This window comes from Cannabis sativa, chromosome 4 (genome assembly GCF_029168945.1).
Source record: "Cannabis sativa cultivar Pink pepper isolate KNU-18-1 chromosome 4, ASM2916894v1, whole genome shotgun sequence".
Lineage (NCBI taxonomy): Eukaryota > Viridiplantae > Streptophyta > Magnoliopsida > Rosales > Cannabaceae > Cannabis > Cannabis sativa.
The window spans coordinates 39,541,934-39,566,924 of NC_083604.1; the positions used below are offsets into that span (position 1 = coordinate 39,541,934).

At 31.8% G+C, this 24,991-nt stretch overlaps 2 protein-coding genes across 2 annotated transcripts; one reads left to right on the forward strand and one right to left on the reverse strand.

Annotated features, from left to right (window-relative positions):
- Positions 1-7,060: 7,060 nt before the first annotated feature.
- LOC115713582 (uncharacterized) lies at positions 7,061-8,194 on the reverse strand. The gene is made up of 2 exons (XM_061113697.1): positions 7,877-8,194; positions 7,061-7,714 (listed from the first exon to the last, which is right to left on the reverse strand). Exons 1-2 carry the CDS (start codon positions 8,192-8,194, stop codon positions 7,061-7,063), a joined length of 972 nt encoding a protein of 323 aa, XP_060969680.1.
- Positions 8,195-11,125: 2,931 nt separating this feature from the next.
- Positions 11,126-16,120, forward strand: LOC115714666 (uncharacterized). The gene is made up of 5 exons (XM_030643418.2): positions 11,126-11,663; positions 12,134-13,584; positions 14,632-14,826; positions 14,915-15,066; positions 15,186-16,120. The coding sequence occupies exons 2-5, from the start codon at positions 12,162-12,164 to the stop codon at positions 15,675-15,677; spliced, it is 2,262 nt and encodes a 753-aa protein (XP_030499278.1). The 5' UTR covers positions 11,126-11,663; positions 12,134-12,161; the 3' UTR covers positions 15,678-16,120.
- The last annotated feature ends 8,871 nt before the right edge of the window (positions 16,121-24,991 follow it).

Sequence of the window (24,991 nt, forward strand, 5' to 3'; positions counted from 1 at the left end):
CCCATAAAATTTTTTGTCTTAAATGATGGTATTTTATTTATTTATTTATTTTTGTATCAATTTTAAATAGTATTATATTGATATATTATCAAATAAATAAATATATATTTTTTATTTATATGTATTTTTCTCAAATGTATCAACATAAGAAGAAGAAAAGAACAATTGAAACGATTTAAATAATATTATTATTTTTTTTTTATAAACTAACGAAGTAAATTATATTTTAAAATTTATTTTTAACTTATACTTTGCGGTAAATCCATGAAATTTTACCATCGTTCATGCAATATTTTAAATAATTATTACATATATATACAATGAAAAAATTATTCAAATTATAATACTACATATTCATAAATTAACAATAAAATATATTATAAATGCTAAAATATAAAAATGTGACAGGACTAGAATTCGCTCTATCTATTATATGAGTATGCTAGTGTTTATACTCTTTTTTTTTATTAATAATATATATGAAAAAAGTATTTTTTAAATATTTTCATAAAAAATTAAATATTATAATTATACAGTACATATATTATATATATATTATATGAAATATAAAATATTCATCATAATTTTTAGGGATTTTTTTATTTTTACAATTCAAAACAGTTTCTTTTTTTTTTTTTTTTTTTTTTTGTATTTTTACGGAATTATACATAAAAATCCTTATTGCAACTAGCGGAGCAACCTAAATCTCAACTAAAAATCGTATAGCAACCCATATAGAAACTACCGGATAAACCACTTTAGAAATCCAAACCGTAAATTTGAAAAAAAAAAATTCAAAAATAGTGTATGGGATAATTTCTCTTATTTTCATCAAAGTATTAAAATTAAAAAAAAAAATGAATTTATTTGAATTTAACACAAAAAAAAATAAAGTATTTAAAATAAATAAAAATTAATAAAAATATCAGTATCTAATAGTGATTTATAGGGGTGTTCATCCAATCCAATCCGCACTATTTTGCTCATAGTGCATAGTACGGATTTTATTTTTTAGATTTAATACAATCCGCACTATAGCTCAAATCCAATCCAATCCGTAAAAGTGTGGATTGCATCGGTTATCTTGGATTGGTTACTTTTAATATTTATAAAAAAATATTTTTTTTTCTTCACATAACTAGCAACAAAATAAAACATACGATAGTTATTTATGTCTCTAACAACACATTAAAATAAATAAAATAGCAAATAACAAATTCAAATGAAGAAAAAAAATTGTATGTACAAAAAATATTTAATTTTATTTAAATTGTATGTACAAAAAATATTTAATTTTATTTTAAATTGTATGTAGAAAAAAAAAATATATATATATAAGTGTTAGGTTTTATGCCCTAAATAAAACTCCATTTCAATGTAATCTATTTTATTCAACATCAATAAAAGAACAGAAGTATTTTTCATTCATTTGTGTATGTTTTGGTTCACTTTATCAATTGCTTGTCTATTTGATTTATAAATTCATCTTAAACCCTTTTCACATACTTGATCATGTTTATTGTGTTGTCATCACATTGGAAAGTAAACATGACTATGTGAATAAAGTTTCCTAGATTTATCACACACATGGTTTTACTGATATGATAATCTACAACAAGAGTTTACTTGCATTTGGAGAAATGCTATGTTCTTTCCAGAACATTGGTTAAAGTAAAGCTCAGGTTGGATGCATGGAGTATGCATCGGAAGGGACCGATATTGAACTTTGACTTAGATTTAATTAAACTTACCGTAAAATCTATTCAAGTCAATATCGCCAAGTTGATCCTAGATCAAATGTTCTTAATCCTGTTATGATTAGGCTCAATCTTGAAAGGCTATTCGTGTTCTTTGATTTGTTAGTTAAGCCTACTTTTAGGTCAGGGTGATACGTACATTTTGGGAACACGGTAGTGCAATTGAGTGGGAGCGCTAGCATAAACACGGAATCTATAGCTTCTATCTGGCGAATAGTAAGCAAAGGATGATCTCCTTCGAGCTTGACCAAACGAACATAAATGGTGGAGTACTCATTTCACATAAGCTGAAATATCATTTATACGGGGTCAAGTGTTTTAAGGATAAAATACATAGTAGGGTGTTACGGTAATCTAATCCCTTTACAGTGTAGATCATTCATATAGAGGATCATTGATCAAATTAGGATTATAACAATGGATAACTAATGATGCGTCTATATGGTGGAACATATAGAGCATTCTATATACTGAGAGTGCAATTCTAAGTTCTATGCGTGGATTCAACGAAGAATTAATAAGTTAGTGAATTTTAGTGCTAAATTCTTGATCTACTTATTGGAAGCTCGGTTATAAAGACCCATGGTCCCCGCACTAGTTGAGATAATATTGTTTGTAAGACTCATGTAATTGGTTTTGATTAATCAATTATAATTCACAAATTAGACTATGTCTATTTGTGAAATTTTCACTAAGTAAGGGCGAAATTGTAAAGAAAGAGTTAATAGGGGCATATTTGTTAATTATGATACTTTGTATGGTTCAATTAATAAATATGATAAATGACAATATTATTTAATAATTATTTATAGTTATTAAATAGTTAGAATTGGCATTTAAATGGTTGAATTAGAAAATTGGCATTTTTGAGAAAATCAGATACAAAAGTGTTAAAATTGCAAAATTGCAAAAAGCAAGGCCCAAATCCATCAAGCCATGACCGGCCACTTTTGTAGGCATTTTAAACTTATATTTTCATTATTTTAATGTCAAATAATTCAAATCTAACCCTAGTGGAATGCTATAAATAGATAGTGAAGGCTTCAGGAAAATTATACTTCTGAATCAGAAAACCTGAGCCTTTCTCTCTCTACCTTGGCCGCCACTCTCTCTCTCTCTTCTTCCTTCATATTTCGAAATTACACTAGTGATTAGAGTAGTGCCCACACACAGCAAGCAATACCTCAATCATAGTGAGGAAGATCGTGAAGAAAGATCATCAGCAAATGAGTTTCAGCATCAAGGATTCAGAGAAAGAGATCCAGGTTCAGATCTTGATAATACTCTGCGACAGAAAGGATACAAGGGTTAGAGATCTGAACGGAAGGAGTCATTTAATTCCGCTGCACCCAATATAAGGTTTCTTAAACTTTATACGTGTTTATTTCATCGTTTTAGAAAGTTCATATTTAGGATGTTAATAAACATACTTGTGAGTAGATCTAAGATCCTGGTAAAATAAATTCCAACAATAAGATCATTGCATCATTGGATCTGTCAACAAGTTAACCATGGGTATTTGCAATCAAGCAATAATAGGTTTTAAAAACTTACAAACAAGCTAAAAACACATACTCCTGCAACAAGGTTAGCTGGATAGTTGGATGTAGGATTTATTTAATTTTAAATAAATAATTTCGAATAAATAATTAAATAAAAAAATTATTTTTGAAAATTATAAAATAAAATAAAATTTAAAATTTCGAAATTAAAAAAAAAAAGATTTAAAATTAAACCTACAATTTTGAAAAATTAGGTTTCAACCAACCTAAATATCATTTCAAAATTTGCTAACTACTTTTAAAAATTTAATGTTATTTTATAAATAAAAATTAAAAAAGATAAATAAATATCTTTTTCAGATTTTAAATGTAATTTAAATAAATAAAATAACAAAATTTAAAAGTTAGCAAAATATCTTACATCTATTTAAAATTACATGATTATAGTTATCTTATTTTAAATTTAAATAAGGTCAAATTATTTAAAAAAAAATTAATTTAAAAAATTTAATATCTGACCTTAAATTTAAAAATAAGATAAGATATAATCAAATTTAAAAATAAGATATATTATTAAGCAAAAAGATAGATATTTACTATTTTCAAATTCAAAATATACTAATATCATGAATTAAATTTAAAAAATATTAATTAAATTAATTATGATAATTAGAATTGAATTAGGAATAGTAAATGTATAAATACAGAACTACACAAAAAATCGGAAGTTAAATCCATGAAAAAGCATGAAAAATCGAAGAAAAACGAAAAAATTGCGAGCTGTACGGACGGGATGCTGTGCATACCCGTCCGCGCGCGGCGCGCGCAAGTTGGTGATCTGGGCGTGATTTCTCGGCGCAGGGGGTCACCAGCATGATTTCCGCGCGCGGATGCTGGTTGCCCGATTCCTCATTTTTTTTCGAAACTTCAAAAAATCATAACTAATTCAAATTAAATCGAAATTGAGTTCTGTAAAAAAGTAACTTGCTTAATTTTTTCCATACTATCCAATAAAAATAATTCCAGAAACAGATATTCAATTATTTTTCACGAAAATTCACAAACATCAATCAATCATCAAATAACACTCAATACAACATGATACCATCCAAAACATCAAACAATCGTTTTAAAGTCCAAATTTCTTGCAAGCAAATCAATTACCATGGCTCTAAGGCCAGTTGTTGGAAATTATTTTACCAGGATCTTAGATCTACTCACAAGTATGTTGATTAACACCCTAAATATGAACTTTCTAAAACGATGAAATAAACACATATAAAGTTTAGTAAACCTTACATTGGGTGCAGCGGAATATAATGACTCATTCCGTTCAGATATCTAGCCCTTGATTCCTTTTTGTAGCAGAGCATTATCAATAGCTGAACCTGGATCTCTTTCTCTCCTTCTTTAGTGCTAAAACTCCTTCTTGCTGAAAGTCTTTCTTCACAATCTTCCTCACTATGATTGAGGTATCACTTGCTGTGCGTGGGCACTACTCTAACACTAAGAATTTCGAAATCTTTAGGAAGAAGAGAGAGAGGGAGTGGTCGGCCAAAGATAGGGAGAGAGAGAGGCTCAGTTTTTTCTGAATGAAAAAGTAGAAAATTTAGTGTTAATTTCCTGAAGCCTTCACTATCTATTTATAGCATTCCACTAGGGTTAGGTTTGAATTATTTGACATTAAAATAATAAAAATATCAGAGGTAAAACCCTACAAAAGTGGCCGGCCCTATACATGTGGATTTGGGCCCCACTTTTTGCAATTTTGCAGTTTTATCTTTTATGCATCTGATTTTCTCAAAAATGCCAATTTTCTAATTCAACCATTTAAATGCCAATTCCAACTATTTAATAACTATAAATAATTATTAAATAATATTGTCATTTATCATATTTATTAATTGAACCATACAAAGTATCATAATTAACAAATATGGCCCTAAAACTCTTTCTTTACAATTTCGCCCTTACTTAGTCAAAAAATCACAAATAGACATAGTCTAATTTGAGAATTATAATTGCTTAATCAAAACCAATTATATGAGTCTTACAAGCAATATTATCTCAACTAGTGGGGGGACCATGGGTCTATATAACCGAGCTTCCAATAAGCAGATCAAGAATTTATAACCTAAATTCACTGACTTATTAATTCTTCGTTGAATCCACGCATAGAACTTAGAATTGCACTCTCAGTATATAGAATGCTCTATATGTTCCACCATATAGACACATCATTAGTTATTCATTGTTATAATCCTAATTTGATCAATGATCCTCTATATGAATGATCTACACTGTAAAGGGATTAGATTACCGTTACACCCTACAATGTATTTAATCCTTAAAACACTTCACCCCGTATAAATGATATTTTAGCTTATGTGAAATGAGATCTCCACCATTTATTTTCGTTTGGTCAAGCTCGAAGGAGATCATCCTTTACTTACTATTCGCCAGATAGAAGCTATAGATTCCATGTTTATGTTAGCGCTCCCACTCAATTGCACTACCGTGTTTCCAAAATGTACGTATCACCCTGACCTAAAAGTAGGCTTAACTAACAAATAAAAGAACACGAATAGCCTCTCGAGATCGAGCCTAATCATAACAGGATTAAGATAATTTGATCTAGGATCACCTAGGCGATATTGACTTAATAGATATTACGGTAAGTTTAATAAATCTAAGTCAAATTTCAATATCGGTCCCTTCCGATGCATACTCCATGCATCCAACCTGAGCTTTACTTTAACCAATGCTCTGAAAAGAACATAGCATTTCTCCAAATGCAAGTAAACTCTGTTGTAGATTATCATATCAGGAAAACCCTATGTCTGATAAATCTAGGAAACTTTATTCACATAGTCATGTTTACTTTCCAATGTGTTGACGACACAATAAACAGGATCAAGTATGTGAAAAGGGTTTCAGATGAATTTATACATTATGTACATATAATCATGAAATAAATCATGTGAACCATGCAACATTAAATGATATTTCTGATCTATATTAATAAGTAAATCTGATTATATTGAAATGAGTTTTATTTAGGGCATAAAACCCAACAGATTGGATCGGTTATTTTTACATGTCAATCAGCATCCAATCCGCACAAGTACAAATTTTGAATTTTTCAATCCAATCCAACCCGCACAAGTGCGGATATCCGCACTTTGCGAATTGGATTGGATTGGATCGGATCGTGCGGATTGGATTGGATCGATTATTTGATGAACACCCCTAATAGTGAAGGCCTAATATTGCTGAAGAAATAAAAGTTTGGAGATCAATTTACCAAAAAATAAAATTTAAGGCCAATTTATCAAAATATATATAGTTTGAGACTAATTTACCAAAAAAATAAAATTTGGAAACTAATAGATACTCATTTTGTATGTGTTATGTTTTGTTGTTTTACGATTGTTTTAGGTTGTTTTATAAAAAGACATTATTTTTGTAAAAGATTTTGAGTAACAGTAAAATTGTAAATTTTTGTTTGAAATTCAATATTTTTGTAAAAATACCCTACAAATAGTCGAAAAATAAAAGGGATTATTTCACAAATACACAAAAATAACAAAAAAAAAATTACAAAAATACGGTTTCACGGAATTTTAAATATTTTTACGATTTTTTTTATTTTATTTACAGAAAATACGATCTTTTTATGTTGTACTCTTGTTAATTGATTTGTTGTTTTTTTTTTTAAACAAAAGAAGATTTTATCCAAAAGAACCAACAAAAATACAATCACCAATCACCAACTCCAAGGCTGACCGAACCCAACAACAACTACGAGCTAGCTATAACTTTACATAAATGTGCATCAATCTTGCTTTTGCTAGTACCTACAAAGCTCATACACCTGTATTTGACAGGTTTCTTAATAGCCATGCTAATACAAGAGACTGATTTGCAACTAAGCTCAAAAATACAATTATTTCTATTAACCCAAATGTTATAGACAATAGCCAAGCAAACAACATTGAACAATTTTTCCTGCAAGTTTTTGAGGGGTTTGGAAAACCAATCATACCAGTCTTTGGAGCTCTTCGGCCAATCTAATCTCCCTAACCACTTGTTAACATCAGCCACAACCTTCAAAGTAAATGGACAATCCATGAAGATGTGAGCATGAGTCTCTTTGTCATTTAAACACACTGGACAAAGTTCATATGAAATCAGCGTGATCTTACTGATGTGGTCTCTTGTCAAGAGCTGATTATTAATCGCCTGCCAGCCAATGAATCTATGTTTCGGGATGCATATCTTATGCCAAATTCGATTAGCATAATCAACTTTTTGCATGGGGTTAGCTGATATGTAAAATATGTTGGTTTTGAACTTACCACTCTTACTAGCATTGACAATATCTGACCTGTCAATAGTGCTTCTCAGCCGCAAAAGTTTCTTGAAATACCAGCTCGCATCAGGTTTAAATTCAACCTGCCAAAATTTTTTCCCTTTTAAGTAAATAACATTTATCCACCTGACCCACAAGTTATCTTGTTTGCTCGAGATGGCCCAAACAAATTTTGCCATCAAGGTTGTATTCTATTTTCTCCCCTCACGAAAGCCGACGCCTCCATACTTCTTCGGAAGGCAAACTTTTTCCCACGAGGACAAGTGCATCTTGCTGCGGTTATCTTTGGACCCCCAAAGAAAGTCCCTACAACATTTGTCAATTGCTGCAGTGATTTTCTGAAGAAGAATAAACAAGCTCATCCAGAAGTTCCTAATTCCCAACAGAACTGAGTGAATCAATTGCGCCCTTCCAACAAAGGACAAGTTTCTACTAGCCCAGCTGTGTAACCTTTTGTGAATCTTATCAATAATAACTTCGTAGTCAGTGGCACGCCACTTAGTTGGTCTAAGTTGGACTCCCAAATAGTTAAGGGGGAAGTTTCCCTCTTCTGTTTGCATCATCTTCAAGATTCTGTCTTTGTGAAACTCATTTACACCACCAAAATAAAGCCAGAGACTTATTTTTGTTAGCTGTAAGGCCCATAGTTTCACTAAAAGTTTTAAAAGCTTCTTGAACATGCCTGACCGAATTTTTATTTCCTTTACAAAAAATAATCAAGTCATCCGCAAAGCAAAGATTCACAAGATTTATGGACTTACAAAGAGGGTGAAACTCAAATCCTTTCAAGTTAGATCTCTGAATTAGTAATCTTGTCAAGTATTCCATGGTTAGCACAAAGAGAAGCGGAGACATGTTGGGTTTTATGCCCTAAATAAAACTCATTTCAATATAATCAGATTTACTTATTAATATAGATCAAAAATAACATTTAATGTTGCATGGTTCACATGATTTATTTCATGATTATATGTACATAATGTATAAATTCATCTGATTTCACATACTTGATCCTGTTTATTGTGCTGTCAACACATTGGAAAGTAAACATGACTATGTGAATAAAGTTTCCTAGATTTATCAGACATAGGGTTTTACTGATATGATAATCTACAACAAGAGTTTACTTGTATTTGGAGAAATACTATGTTCTTTCCAGAGCATTGGTTAAAGTAAAGCTCAGGTTGGATGCATGGAGTATGCATCAGAATGGACCGATATTGAACTTTGACTTAGATTTATTAAACTTACCGTAATATCTATTCAAGTCAATATCGCCTAGTTGATCCTAGATCAAATGATCTAAAAACTGTTATGATTAGGCTCAATCTCGAGAGGCTATTCGTGTTCTTTGATTTGTTAGTTAAGCCTACTTTTAGGTCAGGGTGATACGTACATTTTGGGAACACGATAGTGCAATTGAGTGGGAGCGCTATCATAAACATGGAATCTATAGCTTCTATCTGGCGAATAGTAAGCAAAGGATGATCTCCTTCGAGCTTGACCAAACGAACATAAATGGTGGAGTACTCATTTCACATAAGCTGAAATATCATTTCTACGGGATCAAGTGTTTTAAGGAATAAATACATTGTAGGGTGTAACGGTAATTTAATCCCTTTACAGTGTAGATCATTCATATAGAGGATCATTGATCACATTAGGATTATAACAATGGATAACTAATGATGTGTCTATATGGTGGAACATATAGAGCATTCTATATAACTGAGAGTGCAATTCTAAGTTCTATGCGTGGATTCAACGAAGAATTAATAAGTTAGTGAATTTTAGTAATAAATTCTTGATCTACTTATTGGAAGCTCGGTTATATAGACCCATGGTCCCCGCACTAGTTGAGATAATATTGCTTGTAAGACTCATATAATTGGTTTTGATTAATCAATTATAATTCTCAACTTAGACTATGTCTATTTGTGAATTTTTCACTAAGTAAGGGCGAAATTGTAAAGAAAGAGTTTATAGGGGCATATTTGTTAATTATGATACTTTGTATGGTTCAATTAATAAATATGATAAATGACAATATTATTTAATAATTATTTATAGTTATTAAATAGTTAGAATTGGCATTTAAATGGTTGAATTAGAAAATTGGCGTTTTTGAGAAAATCAGATGCAGAAAAGATAAAATTGCAAAATTGCAAAAAGTGAGGCCCAAATCCACTAGTATAGGGCCAGCCACTTTTATAGGAATTTACCTATAATATTTTCATTATTTTAATGCCAAATAATTCAAACCTAACCCTAGTGGAATGCTATAAATAGATAGTGAAGGCTTCAGGAAAATTACACACTTTTCTTCTGACACTTTCTGAATCAGAAAAACCTGAGCCTTCTCTCTCCGTATCTTTGGCCGAACCCACTCTCTCTCTCTCTCTCTTCCTCTTGAATTTCGAAATCCTTAGTGTATGAGTAGTGCCCACACACAGCAAGTGATACCTCAATCATAGTGAGGAAGATCGTGAAGAAAGACTTTCAGCAAGAAGGAGGTTTCAACATCAAAGATTCAGAGAAAGAGATCCAGGTTCAGATATTGATAATGCTCTGCTACAGAAAGGAATCAAGGGCTAGATATCTGAACGGAAGGAGTCATTTAATTCCGCTGCAACCAATGTAAGGTTTCCTAAACTTTATATGTGTTTATTTCATCGTTTTAGAAAGTTCATATTTAGGGTGTTAATCAACATACTTGTGAGTAGATCTAAGATCCTGGTAAAATAAATTCCAACAAGACATTGGATTCCCTTGGCGAAGACCTTTCTCCCCTTTAAAAGACCTATGGGTGCGACCATTCATCATTAGGGAATAGGAAGCACCATGGAGGCAACCTAAAACCCAATCAATGAACTTAGCCGGGAAACAAAGGCCCTTTAAAAGGTCAGAGACAAATCTCCAATCAACAGTGTCATACGCCTTGCTGAGATCAATTTTGAAGATGCTTCGAGCTGAGACATTCTTCCTGGTGTACCCTTTTTAAAGATCTTGAAAGATCAGGATATTATGAGCCAGCTGCTTATTCTTGATAAAGGCTCCCTGGTTATCATGAATCAGGCTAGGAAGCACTTCTGAGAACTGAGCACAAATCATTTTAAAGATACACTTGTAAAGAGTGTTGCAGCAAGCGATCAACCTATAATCACTTGCATTCTTAGAGTCATCAATTGTTAATTTGTTGTTAATTTTTTGTTATCCGTATATTATTTTTGTTGTTGTTTTGATGTTATTTAAATGTTATTTTTACATTAATTTTATGTAGTTTTATTGTTGTTTTTATAAAAAACCGTAACAATATAAAAAAAATTCTATAAACGTAAAAATATAATTTTTTTACAACTCAATATGACATTCATTAAGGATGTTAAAGGTTTGAAGGGCCTAAATATGACATCCATCAATGAGCCCATAATAGAAACAGGCAAGCCCAGCCCAATTCGCTAAAATTGCACGTCTTAGTATACGGTGTTTTATGCACTTACGTAGCCAAAAAATAATTAAAAGAAAAAAAAATCTAAATTCATATGTATTTGAGAAATGAAAGCCCAGTAGTATAGTTTCTGTTTCGATAACACAAACACACAGTGAAGAAGAAACCCTAGATTAGATACCCATTTTGTTATTAGCTTCACCAAAATCAAACCATACAAATTTTAGTCCCAATTCAAAAGACCCAACCTTTGTTTTTTTTTTTGGTCATCTCGACCATTCTTGTTGTCTTTTGTCTTTTTAATTTTTCTTTTACATATTTTAGTATTTTCTTTCTGTTTTTCGTTATTTCAGGATTGAGAAGAAGAAAAAACAGGAAAATTTGGGGTGTCTGTTGTCTCTGAAGAATCATGATATAAATGAGCGTTTCCTGTTGTGTTCTGGGTTTTTTGTTCTGTTGATGGTAATTGTATTTATCTGCTTTCTCTTCTAATGGTGGCTTTTCTCTTATGAAATTAGGGTTTCATTTCTCTTATCTATATTCTGGTTCTTTATCTGTTGCTGGCCTGCCTCGCGAACATTATTGTGAGTAATTCCTCATTTTGACATTTTATTTCTCATTGTTGATTACGGGTTTCATTTTAGGGGTGTAGGACGAATCCCATTGTTGGGTTTTTGGTTTTGCCACACTAGGTCATTAGCATTGTGTCTTTGTTTAATTCCTTAGGTCAAGAATATAAGGGTTTCATTTTCTTTAAGCTTCTTGTTCTAATCTGGGGTTTTGTGGAATTGTTTGGTTTAGTTTCCTCCTAACGAAAAGAAAGTGGATTGAATTTTTTCGTTGGTTATGATTTTCTTGATTGGGAAAAGTAATATTGTTCCGATATGTTTTGACCTGAATAATAATAATAGAGCAATGTATCCATTTATCAGTAAAATGGCGGAATCATAACTTATCTTCACATACTATGCAGAATGAATCTTTGTGTATTTGTTTTCTTATAATGATATTTTCTCTAAAGCTGGTTTTTAACAAGTCTTGTAATTTAAATCAGGATTGAACTTTGTGTTTTCAATCTTAAAATGTCATCACCTCGATCATCGCCGTATCAGATTCTTGACAATCGACCGATTGATCAGTGGAAGGTTACAGAGTTAAAAGAAGAGCTTAAGAAGAGAAAATTGATAACTAGAGGTTTGAAGGAGGATTTGGTAAAACGCTTGGACGAAGCAGTGCGTACTGAGAGGATAAGTGCTCAGAATGACAATGATGATAATGATATTCAATCCAGTCCAGAACCAGCAGTTGTAGTGAAAAGTGGGAAGGAAAAGGCTGTTTTTTCTGAAAACGTAGGCACTGTGGATGGTAGTGGGAAGAAGACCAGTAAGGTGGATAAGCTTCCTGTTGAGGATGACATTAATAACAGTGTACCAGACTTGGGCCAAGGTAATATTGAGGAAGGATATGTTGTAGTTGGTGAGGATTCCTCTGCGGTGGAGGAGACTGTGGTTAGTTATGAAACTACTGTAGAAACTACAGTTACGGTTACTGAGAGTGTGGTATCTGATGTAACATTAAGTGAGCAAGATTCTGAGATTCAGAAAGAGAAGGGGAGTTTTAAGTTTCAGCTGGAGAATGAGGATTCAAAGTTCCAGCTGGAGAATGTGGATTCAAAATCTCAGCTGGAGAATGTGGATTCAAAGTCCCAGCTGGAGATTGAGGATGCAAAGGCCGAGCTGGATAGTGAGCTTTTAAAGCCCCAGGTAGAGAATGATGACTCAAAGCCCCAGTTAGATAGTGCTGGCTCCAAGGCCAAGGTAGAGAGTAAAGACTCAAAGACCCAGCTGGAAATCAACAATACAATGTCACAGCTGGAGAATGAGTGTTCCAAGCCTACATCCGAGGAATTCAAGCTCGACGTTTCTGCTCCAGAAAACCAGGTATCTGAGGTCAGACCTAATTTTGGGTCTCAAGTAAAATATGATTCTATTTCTACTGATTCTGTGTCTATTAATGAAAAGATTGAACTTAAGGATAACATAATTGCTGATAATGTCAAATTAGAATTAGATGTTATTAAGCCGGAGATGGTGGCACCATCATCCAGCACTAATGTTCAGGGCGGTGGTGACTCACATCTTATGGATGTTGAAGAGCCACATGAGAGCAACACTTCTGTCGAAGAGAAGGATGACAATAATGGTACTAATGCAGATTTGGGGAAGAAAAATGATAATCTAGATGTGGGGTACTCTGAAAAGTTAAATTTAGACAGAAGTTCTGGAGATGATTCTATGGAAGAAGATGTGCTGGAGAGTAAACAAATTGATTCCAAGTATAGTTCGGATGATGTGGGAGATAAGAGTGAAAAAACTGAAGTTTCTGATATGAAGGAGGAAGGTCATGTGGATATTGTGGGTGATGATTTTTCTGCAGACGGAAAGGACGTTCATGTTGAGAGTGAAGAGCGTCCATCTGCACATGCTGAGAAAAGAAAGATTAATGGTGAGTTTTGCTTTTATTTCTACACGCACACACAATCTAAAACGTGGTTATCTGAGTTTTTCACCTTGCTTGTATTTGAATTTGAGGTTTATATCTATCAATTCAATATGCAATATTCCTAAGATTTTTCTGTAAGCTCTGTTTTCTTGCAGCATGTTTTCTTGTTGATGCAACTGTCATTTATTTAAGATATTAGACACTTGTATAAAATTAGATACAACAAGATAAGTGTATTAAATATAAAATTATTACTTACAAATTACTCATTTTTTTCTTTTAGATTCTTTACATTAAAACTATTTTCAAGGCTAATCCTTTTTCAATGTGGTATAAAGAACTCTTGTATCATATTTATTTGTTTTTACTTAGCTTTCTTAGACCTGCAAGTATGTGTTGGAACTACTGAGGTTAATTCTTGCTTATTACTTATGCTCTCTTGGTTGATTCCTATTTGTGGATTCATGAAGTTGTAATTTCAATACTCGAAACATTTCCTCAAGAATTTAACAGATGGTATGATTCATTAATTAGGAGAAGGAATTAGAGTAAACAAGTTTTTATAGTCATAAAACTGCAAATGCATTAAAAGCCTTCATAGTATGTGTGTTATAGTGAAAGACCTTTGAGACTTCAGGGTTGAATTATCAGTTTCTGCTATCGGTAGTAAATGAAAATTCTGCTTGTTCAATGTTTTATTGGGCCCTGATGTTATTGCAAATGGATCTGTATGTGGAATCCGTGTTGCCTTGTCTGATTTTGTTTTTAAACTCGACCTAAACCCTTTTACCTTCTGTAAGAATTTGCCTTGCAATTTGTAAGGCGATATGGTTTCTTAAAGGCAACCTTCCATCATTTTCCTTTTTGATATTTGTTTGTAATTTTCCTAGCAAGTATTTGTGGCTTTCTTTTTTAACGACTTTGTGCCAATTTTATTTTTATTTCATTAGTATGAAATGAGTATAAATATAATTTTTAAAGCAAAATTTTCCTTTGGTTCTATTTCTATTTTATTTATTTTTCTAAAAAAGTGTTCTTTTTTTACTCAAGATGAATCAGTTGTTGGAAACAATGAGCCTGTGAAAAGGCAGCGGCGGTGGAATACTGATAGCTTAACAATTCCGGAGCCTCAAAGCTCTAATATTACTACCACTACACCCAAGGATGCGTTCCAATCCTCTGCTTTGAAGCGCCTTGCTAGAGCAGATTCAATCACTAGTGAGGATTCACCTATGGAACGTGTTGGTGAGTTATATTTAATATTTTGTATTGAATTTGGATAATCTAATTAAAAAAAATATTGGGTTCATTATTTGTTTGCGTTATTATGCAGTCCCACCATCACCAAAATCTCCAACCACTTCTCTAAGGATTGATCGGTTTCTGCGGCCCTTCACCTTGAAAGCAGTGCAAGAGCTTTTGGGAAAAACTGGCAATGTAACCAGTTTCTGGATGGATCACATTAAGACCCATTGCTATGTTACCGTAAGACTCTTTATGCATATATGTGTACTCTTATGTTTAGTGTGTGCCATGGATTTATTTTGTTGCTCATTGAAAAAAAGAAAAGAAAAAAACTCAATTCAATAACCTTGGTGGTGCAGTATTCATCAGTGGAAGAAGCCATTGAAACACGCAATGCTGTATATAACCTGCAGTGGCCTCCAAATGGTGGGCGGCTTCTCCTTGCTGAATTTGTCGACCCTCAGGAAGTAAAAACTCGGTTGGAGACTCCACCAACTCCTGTAGCTTCTGCTAATGCAGCTCATGTTGCATCTCCCAAGGCAACTCCTGTTCCTTCTATCCCATTGGCCGCGCAGCCCCAGCAGTCCCCTCGGCAAACTAGGCAGCAGCCGCAGCTTGCACCCCCGCCTTCCCTCCCTCCACCACCACCCTTGTCTAATCCTCCCCAAGCAAGAGAAAGGCTTCCTCTTCCACCGCCACCACCACTGCCAGAAAAGCTTGACCCTCCAATTGTCACATTAGATGACCTCTTTCGAAAAACCAAGGCCACTCCTCGAATCTACTACTTACCTTTGTCGGAAGAACAAGTAGCCACAAAACTTGCAGCTCAAGGGAAACGTGTGATGCAGTAGTTACTGTAGACTATGTTACCGATCTCTCAGATCTGCACCGGGGATGCTCTTGCAGGTTGGCTGGTTGGTGTTTGGTAGATTGTAGTAAGGAAGTATAATGAAGTTGCATTTTTGCAGGTCTACAGATGTTGTTATAGCTGTTGTAAAGGACTTAAAGGAGTGTCCTTCCATGGTGGATTTGTGGTATTGTGGAACTGCTTTGATTGGAGCTTAAGTTGAATTTAGTGTTAGAACCTGTCGAGAGCTGTTTTTTGTGACACATTTGGTATACCTGGTTTTCCTTTTCGAACCAGAGTTTGTTTTTTCTTTTTTACTTTGGTTAAAAATTGTTAGTTTAATTTGAATTTGAAGATTAATATACATTAGCTCTCTCAAACGTAGGATCTGCAACTTTAAGGCACATGCCTTCTGCTATCTGATGATATGTGCTATAACATTTTATACTCGTGTTTTAACCAAATATATTTATTTTTACCTGTATTTCAAAAAATAAATAAAAAACAATACTGAACTTAACAAAACAATAATATCTGGAAACTTATTTAGTTATATAATATAATAAGGGAAATTTACAACCATTACTGCCTTGATTATTTTTTTTTCATTTGTACCGTCGCACGTTCATTTTAACTTTTATATTGTTTTTTATTTTTAAATATTTTTGGCAGTATACTACCTTTGGTAAGTTTTATTAATAATAGTTTTATGGCTTTACAAGTGTCATGCTGGGGTTGTTCCACGTTTTTTTTCTCTACTGTGTCATTCATTTTTCCAAAACATTTTATAATAATAATAATAAAATAGGAAATAATGAGTAGTTGTGTCTCCCCACATCAAAATTTAAATTTTTTTGTTTTATTAGAGTGATTGATTTGGACGTGAGATGTGACAACTCTCACACACACTACTCACTAAAGCAACCCTCTCATCAACTTTATTTATTTATTTATTTTTCTAATTTTAATTTTCTTTTTCATAAAACTCCCTTCATATTTCCTCTTTGCCTGTAAAAAAAAATCTGTTTCTCTCTCTCCTTTAAGCCATGTTGGTCTAAAGCAATCTCAACTACTTCTGCCAAGCTTTGTCGCCATGAGAGAAGGTTGGAATGGTGCTCAAAAGGTCCAACAAAAACAACTCATTTCTCTTCATTGGTTAGACTCTTCATCACTCTTTCTCTAAGTATGGATGGCACTGTAACCCCCATAACCTCTTGGAGTCTCTTTATGGCGGCAGTGGTGCATGAACCACAGAACAAGAGCGCATCCTCTTCTCCACCTCCCAAACATTTCTTCACGTAGTTCCCTGCTTCATGAACAAGAGCGCATCCTCTTCTCAACCTTTTCTCCATCTGTATATAAGGGGTTTAAAAGAAAAACTTAATTTGACATTGGTTTTTCTTTTGATCAGTGAAGATAGACAAGCATATATATAAAAGATGCAAACAGCCGAAAGAAAGTTCAAAAGTCTCCCAAATCTGATAAGGTTTTTTTCTATTGTTCTTGTGTTGTTTTAAGAGTTTTTTCAAGTTGATTATATTTCCTATTTCTTTTTTTTTTCTTGCATGTTTTTTCTTTGTTAGTCTTATTTTATAGTTTTCTGTTTGTTTGACTCTGTGTCTTGTTGTTGTTTTGGTTTTATTTTGTTAACTCTTAGGGAAAGAGTAAATACCAAGTGAAGATTGTTCAATCAACTGATCTGTTCGAAGACATAATTAGGAAAAGGGTTGTCGAGGTGTGTCATTTCATTATTTTAGTGTTAATGTTTTTTTATGCTTGTTGTTTATGTTCTTTAATTTTTTTTTTGTATTGTTTTGGTAGTGTTTTCTTATGTTTTTTTATAGGATGGGAATCCAAGTACACCCGATCGAAATACTACCATTCCAAAGTTTTTTTATGCTTGTTTTTTTATGTTCTGTATTTTTTTTTTTTTGTTGTTTTAGTAGTGTTTTCTTATGTTTTTTTATAGGATTGTCACATTCTCTTGAAATAATTATGTTCTTTTTCCCATTGTCCATTGCTCTTTATGAGAACTGGTATAGATTCCATGTTCTGTCATTTTTTACAATATTTCATTTATGTGGCCTTTTTTTCATATTAAAACAATAGTAAAATAACACTACAAAACAGTAATTTGTTGTTGATTTAGTAATTTTTTCTCTTTGCCAGATTTTATGGTTTTTTCCTGGTGTTTCTATGATTCTGGTGTTGATTTGTCCGTCCCCAACCACGAAGGAGGTGCCGTTTGTGCTTTGTTACTGTTAACAGTATAAAAGTAAATATTTTAGGTCTGGACAGTATGAAAGAAAAAAAAAAGGCTTGGACAGTAAAAAAGAAATTATTGCTGTGTGGCAGTATTATTGTAAAATTTGGGGAAAAAACAGTATTTTTGTAAGTTTCCCTATAATAATCATAACTTCTGTAACAAAGCAAAAGAATAAACGCTACCTTTTTTTTCAATACCTTACAGCAGTGGCTTTGCTTCTTTAGAGTCTATATTTGATTTCCTTTTTTGCGTTTTTTATGCGTGTTAGTTTTGATACCAATTATTTTTTTTTTAGGTTTGACGTCTTGAACCAGATTTTATTTGGTTAAGTTTTTACTTAGCATAAAATAAGTTTTAGCTGTGATTTATTTCGGTTGTTTGGATAACTATAATATAAAGTAACGTTTGATAACACTTTTTTAATCAGTTTTCTGTTTTTAAAATTGAAAAAGTGAAAATATTTTTCAAAAACATGTTCTATAAAACTATTTTTACTTTTCAATTTTTTAATTGAGAATCAAAATTTTTTTTTTTTTAAAAAAAAAAAAATCACTTTCAAAATTTTTTAAACAGCTTTTTTTTTTTTTTTTTTTTTTTTCTGAATCAATATTTTGGACTTCGAACAGACCCGGACCCAAATTCTCCCACGGCCCTGGCGTTGAACTCGTCCTCTGACCTTAACACGAATTCGACCCCGGACCTAGACCCGATGTAAATAAAATCAAAAAATAAAAATAAACTTTACTGAACACACTTTTATTTTCTATTTTTAAAGTTAAAAAACAAAAGTAGTTATTTCAAAAACAAAAATTTTAAAAACAAAAATTTTGCTTTCATTTTGTGATTAAAAAATTGAAAAACAAAAATGTTACTAAACGGCACCTATAAAGATCTTTTTTTATCATGAAAAGTATTTTTTAAAGTATTTGTATATCATTAAAAAAATTCTTATGAGTAAGAGATTTTGTAAATTATTTTAATTTTAAAAATAACTTTTCAAAAGTATCTTAACTTTTCTAAAAGAATTTTTCATATTTTTTCTAAATACATTTAGAAGGATTTTTTAATTCTAAAAATTAAAAAAAAAAAATTATCAAAGCTAAGCCAAATGGTGCCATTAAACTGTTAGTTAAAACATTTTTTAGCTCCAACCAACCAAACTGTTTTTACAGTTAAGGTAGTTGTATCCAATCTTTTTAAATTTGTCCCTTATAACACTATAAATAAGTGATCACATTCATTGTGTCAAGTTGAGAATTAATAAAAGAAAATGAGAGTATGAGAGATGTTAAAAACACTTATGTATTTGATTAAGAGGTCGCACGTAATATTTCGGAAAACTTAATTATGCATAATTAGGGTTTATTATATATTATGGGTTAATTAGGAAGTAATGAGTAAGATTATGATCTTACTAATCTAATTCAACGTGAATTATGAATTTTACCATAAATGGGTAAATAAGCGTAATTTATTAATTACAAAGATTCATTTAGAATATGTGAGTATAATGTGAGTTATTTGTGGAATAAAAATATTTTCAGATTTGACAACCTTGAAGTCTTGAAGATCCTATCAGAGGACAAAAATATCATAATAATTTTAGTTATAATGGGATTATTGGGACAAGTTAGTTTAAGAATTACTAGAGTATTTGGGGTAAGTAGAATTGATCAAATGCCCTAAAATTAGACATTTTTTAGGGACTAAAAATGGTAAAATAATCATTTATTAGTAAATTATTATTATTATTATTATTATTATTATTATTATTATTATTATTTTAAAACTGCATATATATTTTGATAAACATTAAGTTGGAAAGTAAGAAAGTCATCATCAAACCCTTACTCATCTTCTCTCTTTCTCTTGAGCAAGCAAGAACCACCAACAACCAAACTAAATTTTTTGATTTCTCTTCTGTCCAACCAAGCTCCTCAGTACCATAAGTAATCAGCTAGAGTAAGCCAAGTTGAAGTGGAAGCAGCTTAAGGTAAGTTTTGGTTCTCTTTTTTTCTTTAAAAAGCTTTAGATTTATGGCTGACTTTTTGTTTTGGAGTTGCTAGATTAAAAGTGAGCACTTGGTTGTGTTTTTGGGTTGGATTAGAAGTGTTCTGGATACTCATTTGTTAGGTTTTCTTGTTGTGGGGTGGACGGAGTAAAGTTTGAGTTTTAAGCTCAAAGCTAAGCTTGAGCTCACATGATAATTTTCGTTTAAGAGCATGATTTTGATTTCTGTCATGTAGGGATTATTATATAGAAGTTGTATGATCGTTCTGTGAAGTGTGAAATGAATTTGTTAGGTTTTGATGGGATTTTAGGATGTGTAAAACTAGGGGTTCTCGTTTCTTACAAAAAAGGGTCCACCGTTTATGGAAAAATAGTTAACCGTTTTTCTTGCCAAGAAACCCCAAAGACGGGTTGCCATTTTCTAAATGGCTTACCATTTTTTGTGGTGTTTAGAACCCCCATTTTTCATGATTTCTCGATATTAAGGATATTGGTATCCTAGTGACCTGTAGGGGGACTTATGGTGATGAATTAAGGACTTAGAACTGGTTAGGTCAAGTGATTAATCGTTATTTTTGTTGTTGTGACATAGGACCCGGGATTGTTGCTCTGTCTCCATTCAGGCCAGCCAATACTGTAAAGACCGCTTAGTTTAAATTTAGAAATCAGCAGATAATTAGGGCTTAATTATGAAAATTATTTATTAATATTAAATTAATTATTTATGATGATTTATTTGAATTCAGAATGCATTTTATATGTCACATATAGAAATTTCATAATTTTGCATTTTCGGTGCCCGACAACATTGGAACGCAGTGTATGGCTCAGTAGAATCACATCTTAGTATTTTGGTATAGCGGGGCAGTTTAGTTAGACATTGGGAATATCGGGATTAGACAGAAATTTAGAATTTCCCAAAGTACCCTTGGTACCCTTCTTATGTCAACTTTATGTGAGAGGGTAAAAAGGTCTTTTTGCCCATTTGTATTTTGTCTTTTATGGATTTTTAATTATGTTATTAATCTGATTTTTCTAACTTAGTATGGCTGAAACAAAATAAGGAAAACCAATCCATTTATTCATTTTTATGAAAAAATTAGAAAAGTTAGAAAAAGATCATATTCTCTCTCTCTCTCTCTCTCTCTCTCTCTCTCTCTCTCTCTCTCTCTCTCTCTCTCTCTCTCTCTCTCTCTCTCTCTCTCTCTCTCTCTCTCTCTCGGCCACCCTTAGAGCAGCTAGGGTGCATGATTTTGCCTCCTCAATTCTGTGTTTTCCAGTAACTCATAGTGTAATCCAAGCCAAGGTATAATTTTAGCAACCTCCTCTTTATTTTCTTGAAGTTCAAGAAAAGTAAATTTTTGCATGTTTGATGATTTTGTGGCTGTGGCTATGGGTTATGTTTATTGTTGATTTCCAAAGCTTAATTGTGTTTAGATATGGAGTTTTAAACAGGTTTTGTGGTTGTTAATTGGTTTTATCCAAGTTTGGAGTTTGAACTCAAAACTTTGGGTTTTAATGGTGAATTGATGTTTTTGCTGCTGTGGTTATTTGTTGTCCTCAAAAGTGAGTGTTTTAATATTTATACTCGCAAGTGCACGAATCGTTTCGGAATATAGTGTTCATGTAAGTGCAAGGTCGAACCCATGGGAGTTGACTAACATCAAAAGAAACTATTTCAAACAAAATAAGAATATTCTAACCTAGCTCCAAATATTTGATGGGATTTTAGTTTTGCAAAATAAAATAAAAGACAAGTAACTAAAATACTTAAGATTAAAGATGAGTGAGTATGAAAATGATTTTCAAATAAGATGTGTAAAATAAGATTATTAAGATATTAGAATCCACAAAATGCAAGTTCAATAATATTTATAAGTATATTGATTCCCAAGTTTTAGATATAGTTGAAATAAATCTCACCATATTTTCCAAAATATATTTTTCATTTAAGTACAAGTTATTTTCAAAAAGGTAGGATTTTTCTTCACTTATAAAATGTATAATTTCTAAGCATTAAATGTGTTACAATTTAATGAAACTACACAAAATCAAAGAAACTATGTTTAGGCAAAATATAACACTTATATTCTAAGAATTAGATGTAAACAATTTAATGAAAGACATTTAATCAAAGAGTATTATATTTTTGCATAATAAAGAACTAAGTGGAAATATGCTTTAACAATCAAAAATACATGATATTGAAGATAAAAAAAGACATATTTTTGATAGAAAAATCCATGAACTTTATAGCACAAATGGGAAATCAACATACAAACATAAACACTATCTAGTTACATTTTGCTTCATCATCATCTTAATAATCTTGAAAAAAGATTAGAAGCTCATAACTAGATAAAAATTACAAAAGATAAACATACTTGACATGCTCTTCAAAGTGTAAAAATGGTAGAAAGTAAATGGTAAAAATGAAGAGTGTGGAATGGAGAAGTGTTTTGGGTTGAAGAGGTGTTTAGGAGGGTGAAGAGATGTGTTTTGAAATGGTCTTCCAACACCATATTTATAGGCAAAATTAGAGAATTAAATTAATCAAAATAAAATAAATAAAATGATTAATTTAATTAGTGTTGGGAAGAGAATGGATAAATAGAGTATGTGTAAGAGTATTGGAAAAAATAAATATTTGTTTGGATGGAAAAATAGTGAAAAGATAGGGTAAAAATAAATTAGGAATGTTTATTTAGGTAAAATAAATTGGGAAGAGTAAATAGGTATTTATGTGTAATGTGTGGGAGAAAATGTTGGTATTTTATATTTTTTAAATCTTTTTGGGTTGAGAGAAAAGCAAATAACAAGTCCATTTTTTTCTTCTTCTTTTTCTTCTGCAGGTACACTTGGCGAGGGCCGGTTGGCCGCTGTGCAATCGACCGGGTGCATGCGTGGCGCTTGCTGGCTGGCTGGGAAGGCTGACGAGGCGGGACCAGCTGGGAAAGAGGGACTCCAGGCGGGCCCCACGCGTGCAGGCTGGAGAGAAGAGAAAAGGAGCTCACGCTCCTGCTGTCGGGGTGAGACACACGCGCCCATCCGGACGCTCCGATCATCAAATGGACGGCTCAGATTCGGTCAAAGAGCTGACCGAGAGTGGGCTTCTTCTTGGGCTGATTTGATTTTGCTTTTAAAATTGTATTTTGACCCCATTTCTTCAATATTTCTCCAATTTATTCCTAATCTTCACCACCAATTACACCTAAAAATACATAAAGTAAATTAGAAACTAAAATAAAATTTAAAATAAATAACACATAACATATTATCATAAAATAATTATAAAAACATATAATAAACTATAAAATAAATATAAGGCTAATAAATCCAAAAATAATTAAAAACTTACTCAATTAATTAAAAACTTAAGAACTAAGCCAATTTTAGCTAAAAAAAATGTGAAAAATAACTCTAATTTCTAGAGTTATCACAACCCCAAACTTAAAATTTTGCTAGTCCTCAAGCAAAAGAAAAATTAAAAACACACATTTTTTTATTTTTATTTTGGTGATATCAAAAATGTCCTCAAAAATTGCACATTGAAAATAGCTTATATAAAATATGAATAAAAATTAAGCTTATCTAATTAATTCAATAGTCAATCTTGCTTTGAAAATATATTTTAAATTCTAAATCTAAAATCTATTCATCAAATTATTATGTGAATTTTGAAAAAATTATTGTAACAAAATATTTATTTCACATAACAAGATGAATAATTTTTCTTTTTTTCAAAATTTGATTTTTTAGCGAAATTGACCCAAGAATTAAAAATAAAGCTTAAAAGAGATTCATATTTTTATAAATTAAAATCAAACTCAATCAAGGGTATTATCATAGGAAAAGGGAATATCACCAAAGGGTTTTTTTTTTTTTTAATATTTTTTTTTTGTTTTTTTTTAGGGCATAAATATATTTTTTTGGTTTTTTTTTTTTTACTAGAAAAATAATAATAAACATTTTTTTTTGTTTGTTTGTTTTTTTTTTAAATTATATAATATAACTACTTTAGCATCCAAACAACAATTTTTAAAAGTGAAAAATAATACTCTACCATTTTTAAGCACATGAAAGAAATAACCATAGGTACTCACCACCCCAAACTTAATTTATGCATTGTCCTCAATGTATCAAAATACAAATATAAATTGAAAGTAAAAGAGTTGAGAGTTTAGAATGGTCATACCTCATCTTGGAGCAATGTCAAGAGTGCAACAAAAGGGAAACAAAATCAAAAGAAAAAGTTAATCTAAAACATAAATTAAACACACATTTACCAATAATTGATAAGAGCAATCAATGATCATGGTAAATCGGATCCTCAAGGAGGATTTCATCCACTTCCACATTTTTCAATTCTAAAAATGGTTTCAATTTTTGTCCATTAACTTTGAATACATTACCATTATTAGGATTTTCAATTTCAATGGCTCCATGTGGAAAAACAGTGCGGATAATGTATGGACCTATCCATCTAGAGCGTAACTTTCCCGGAAAGAGATGCAAACGAGAATTGTATAAAAGGACTTTTTGACCGGGAGAAAAATCTTTTCTCAAAATGTTTTTGTCATGGTAAAATTTCATTCGGTCCTTATACTTTTTCGAATAGTCATATGCATCATGCCTAAGCTCTTCTAACTCATTCAATTGAAGCTTTCTTTTCTCACCCGCTTTGTCTAAGGAAAAGTTTAGTTGCTTAATAGCCCAATAGGCTCTATGTTCTAACTCAACGGGTAAGTGGCATGCCTTCCCATAAACAAGTCTATAGGGAGACATTCCAATGGGCGTTTTGTATGCAGTACGATATGCCCATAATGCATCAATGAGTCTTAGGGACCAATCTTTCCTAGTGGGGTTGACAGTTTTCTCTAAGATGTGCTTAATCTCCCTATTTGATATTTCAACTTGGCCACTAGTTTGTGGGTGATAAGGTGTAGTGACTTTATGTGTAATGCCATATTGTTTCATTAAATGTTCAAAAGGCCTATTACAAAAGTGTGTACCATTATCACTAATGATGGAACGTGGTGAAC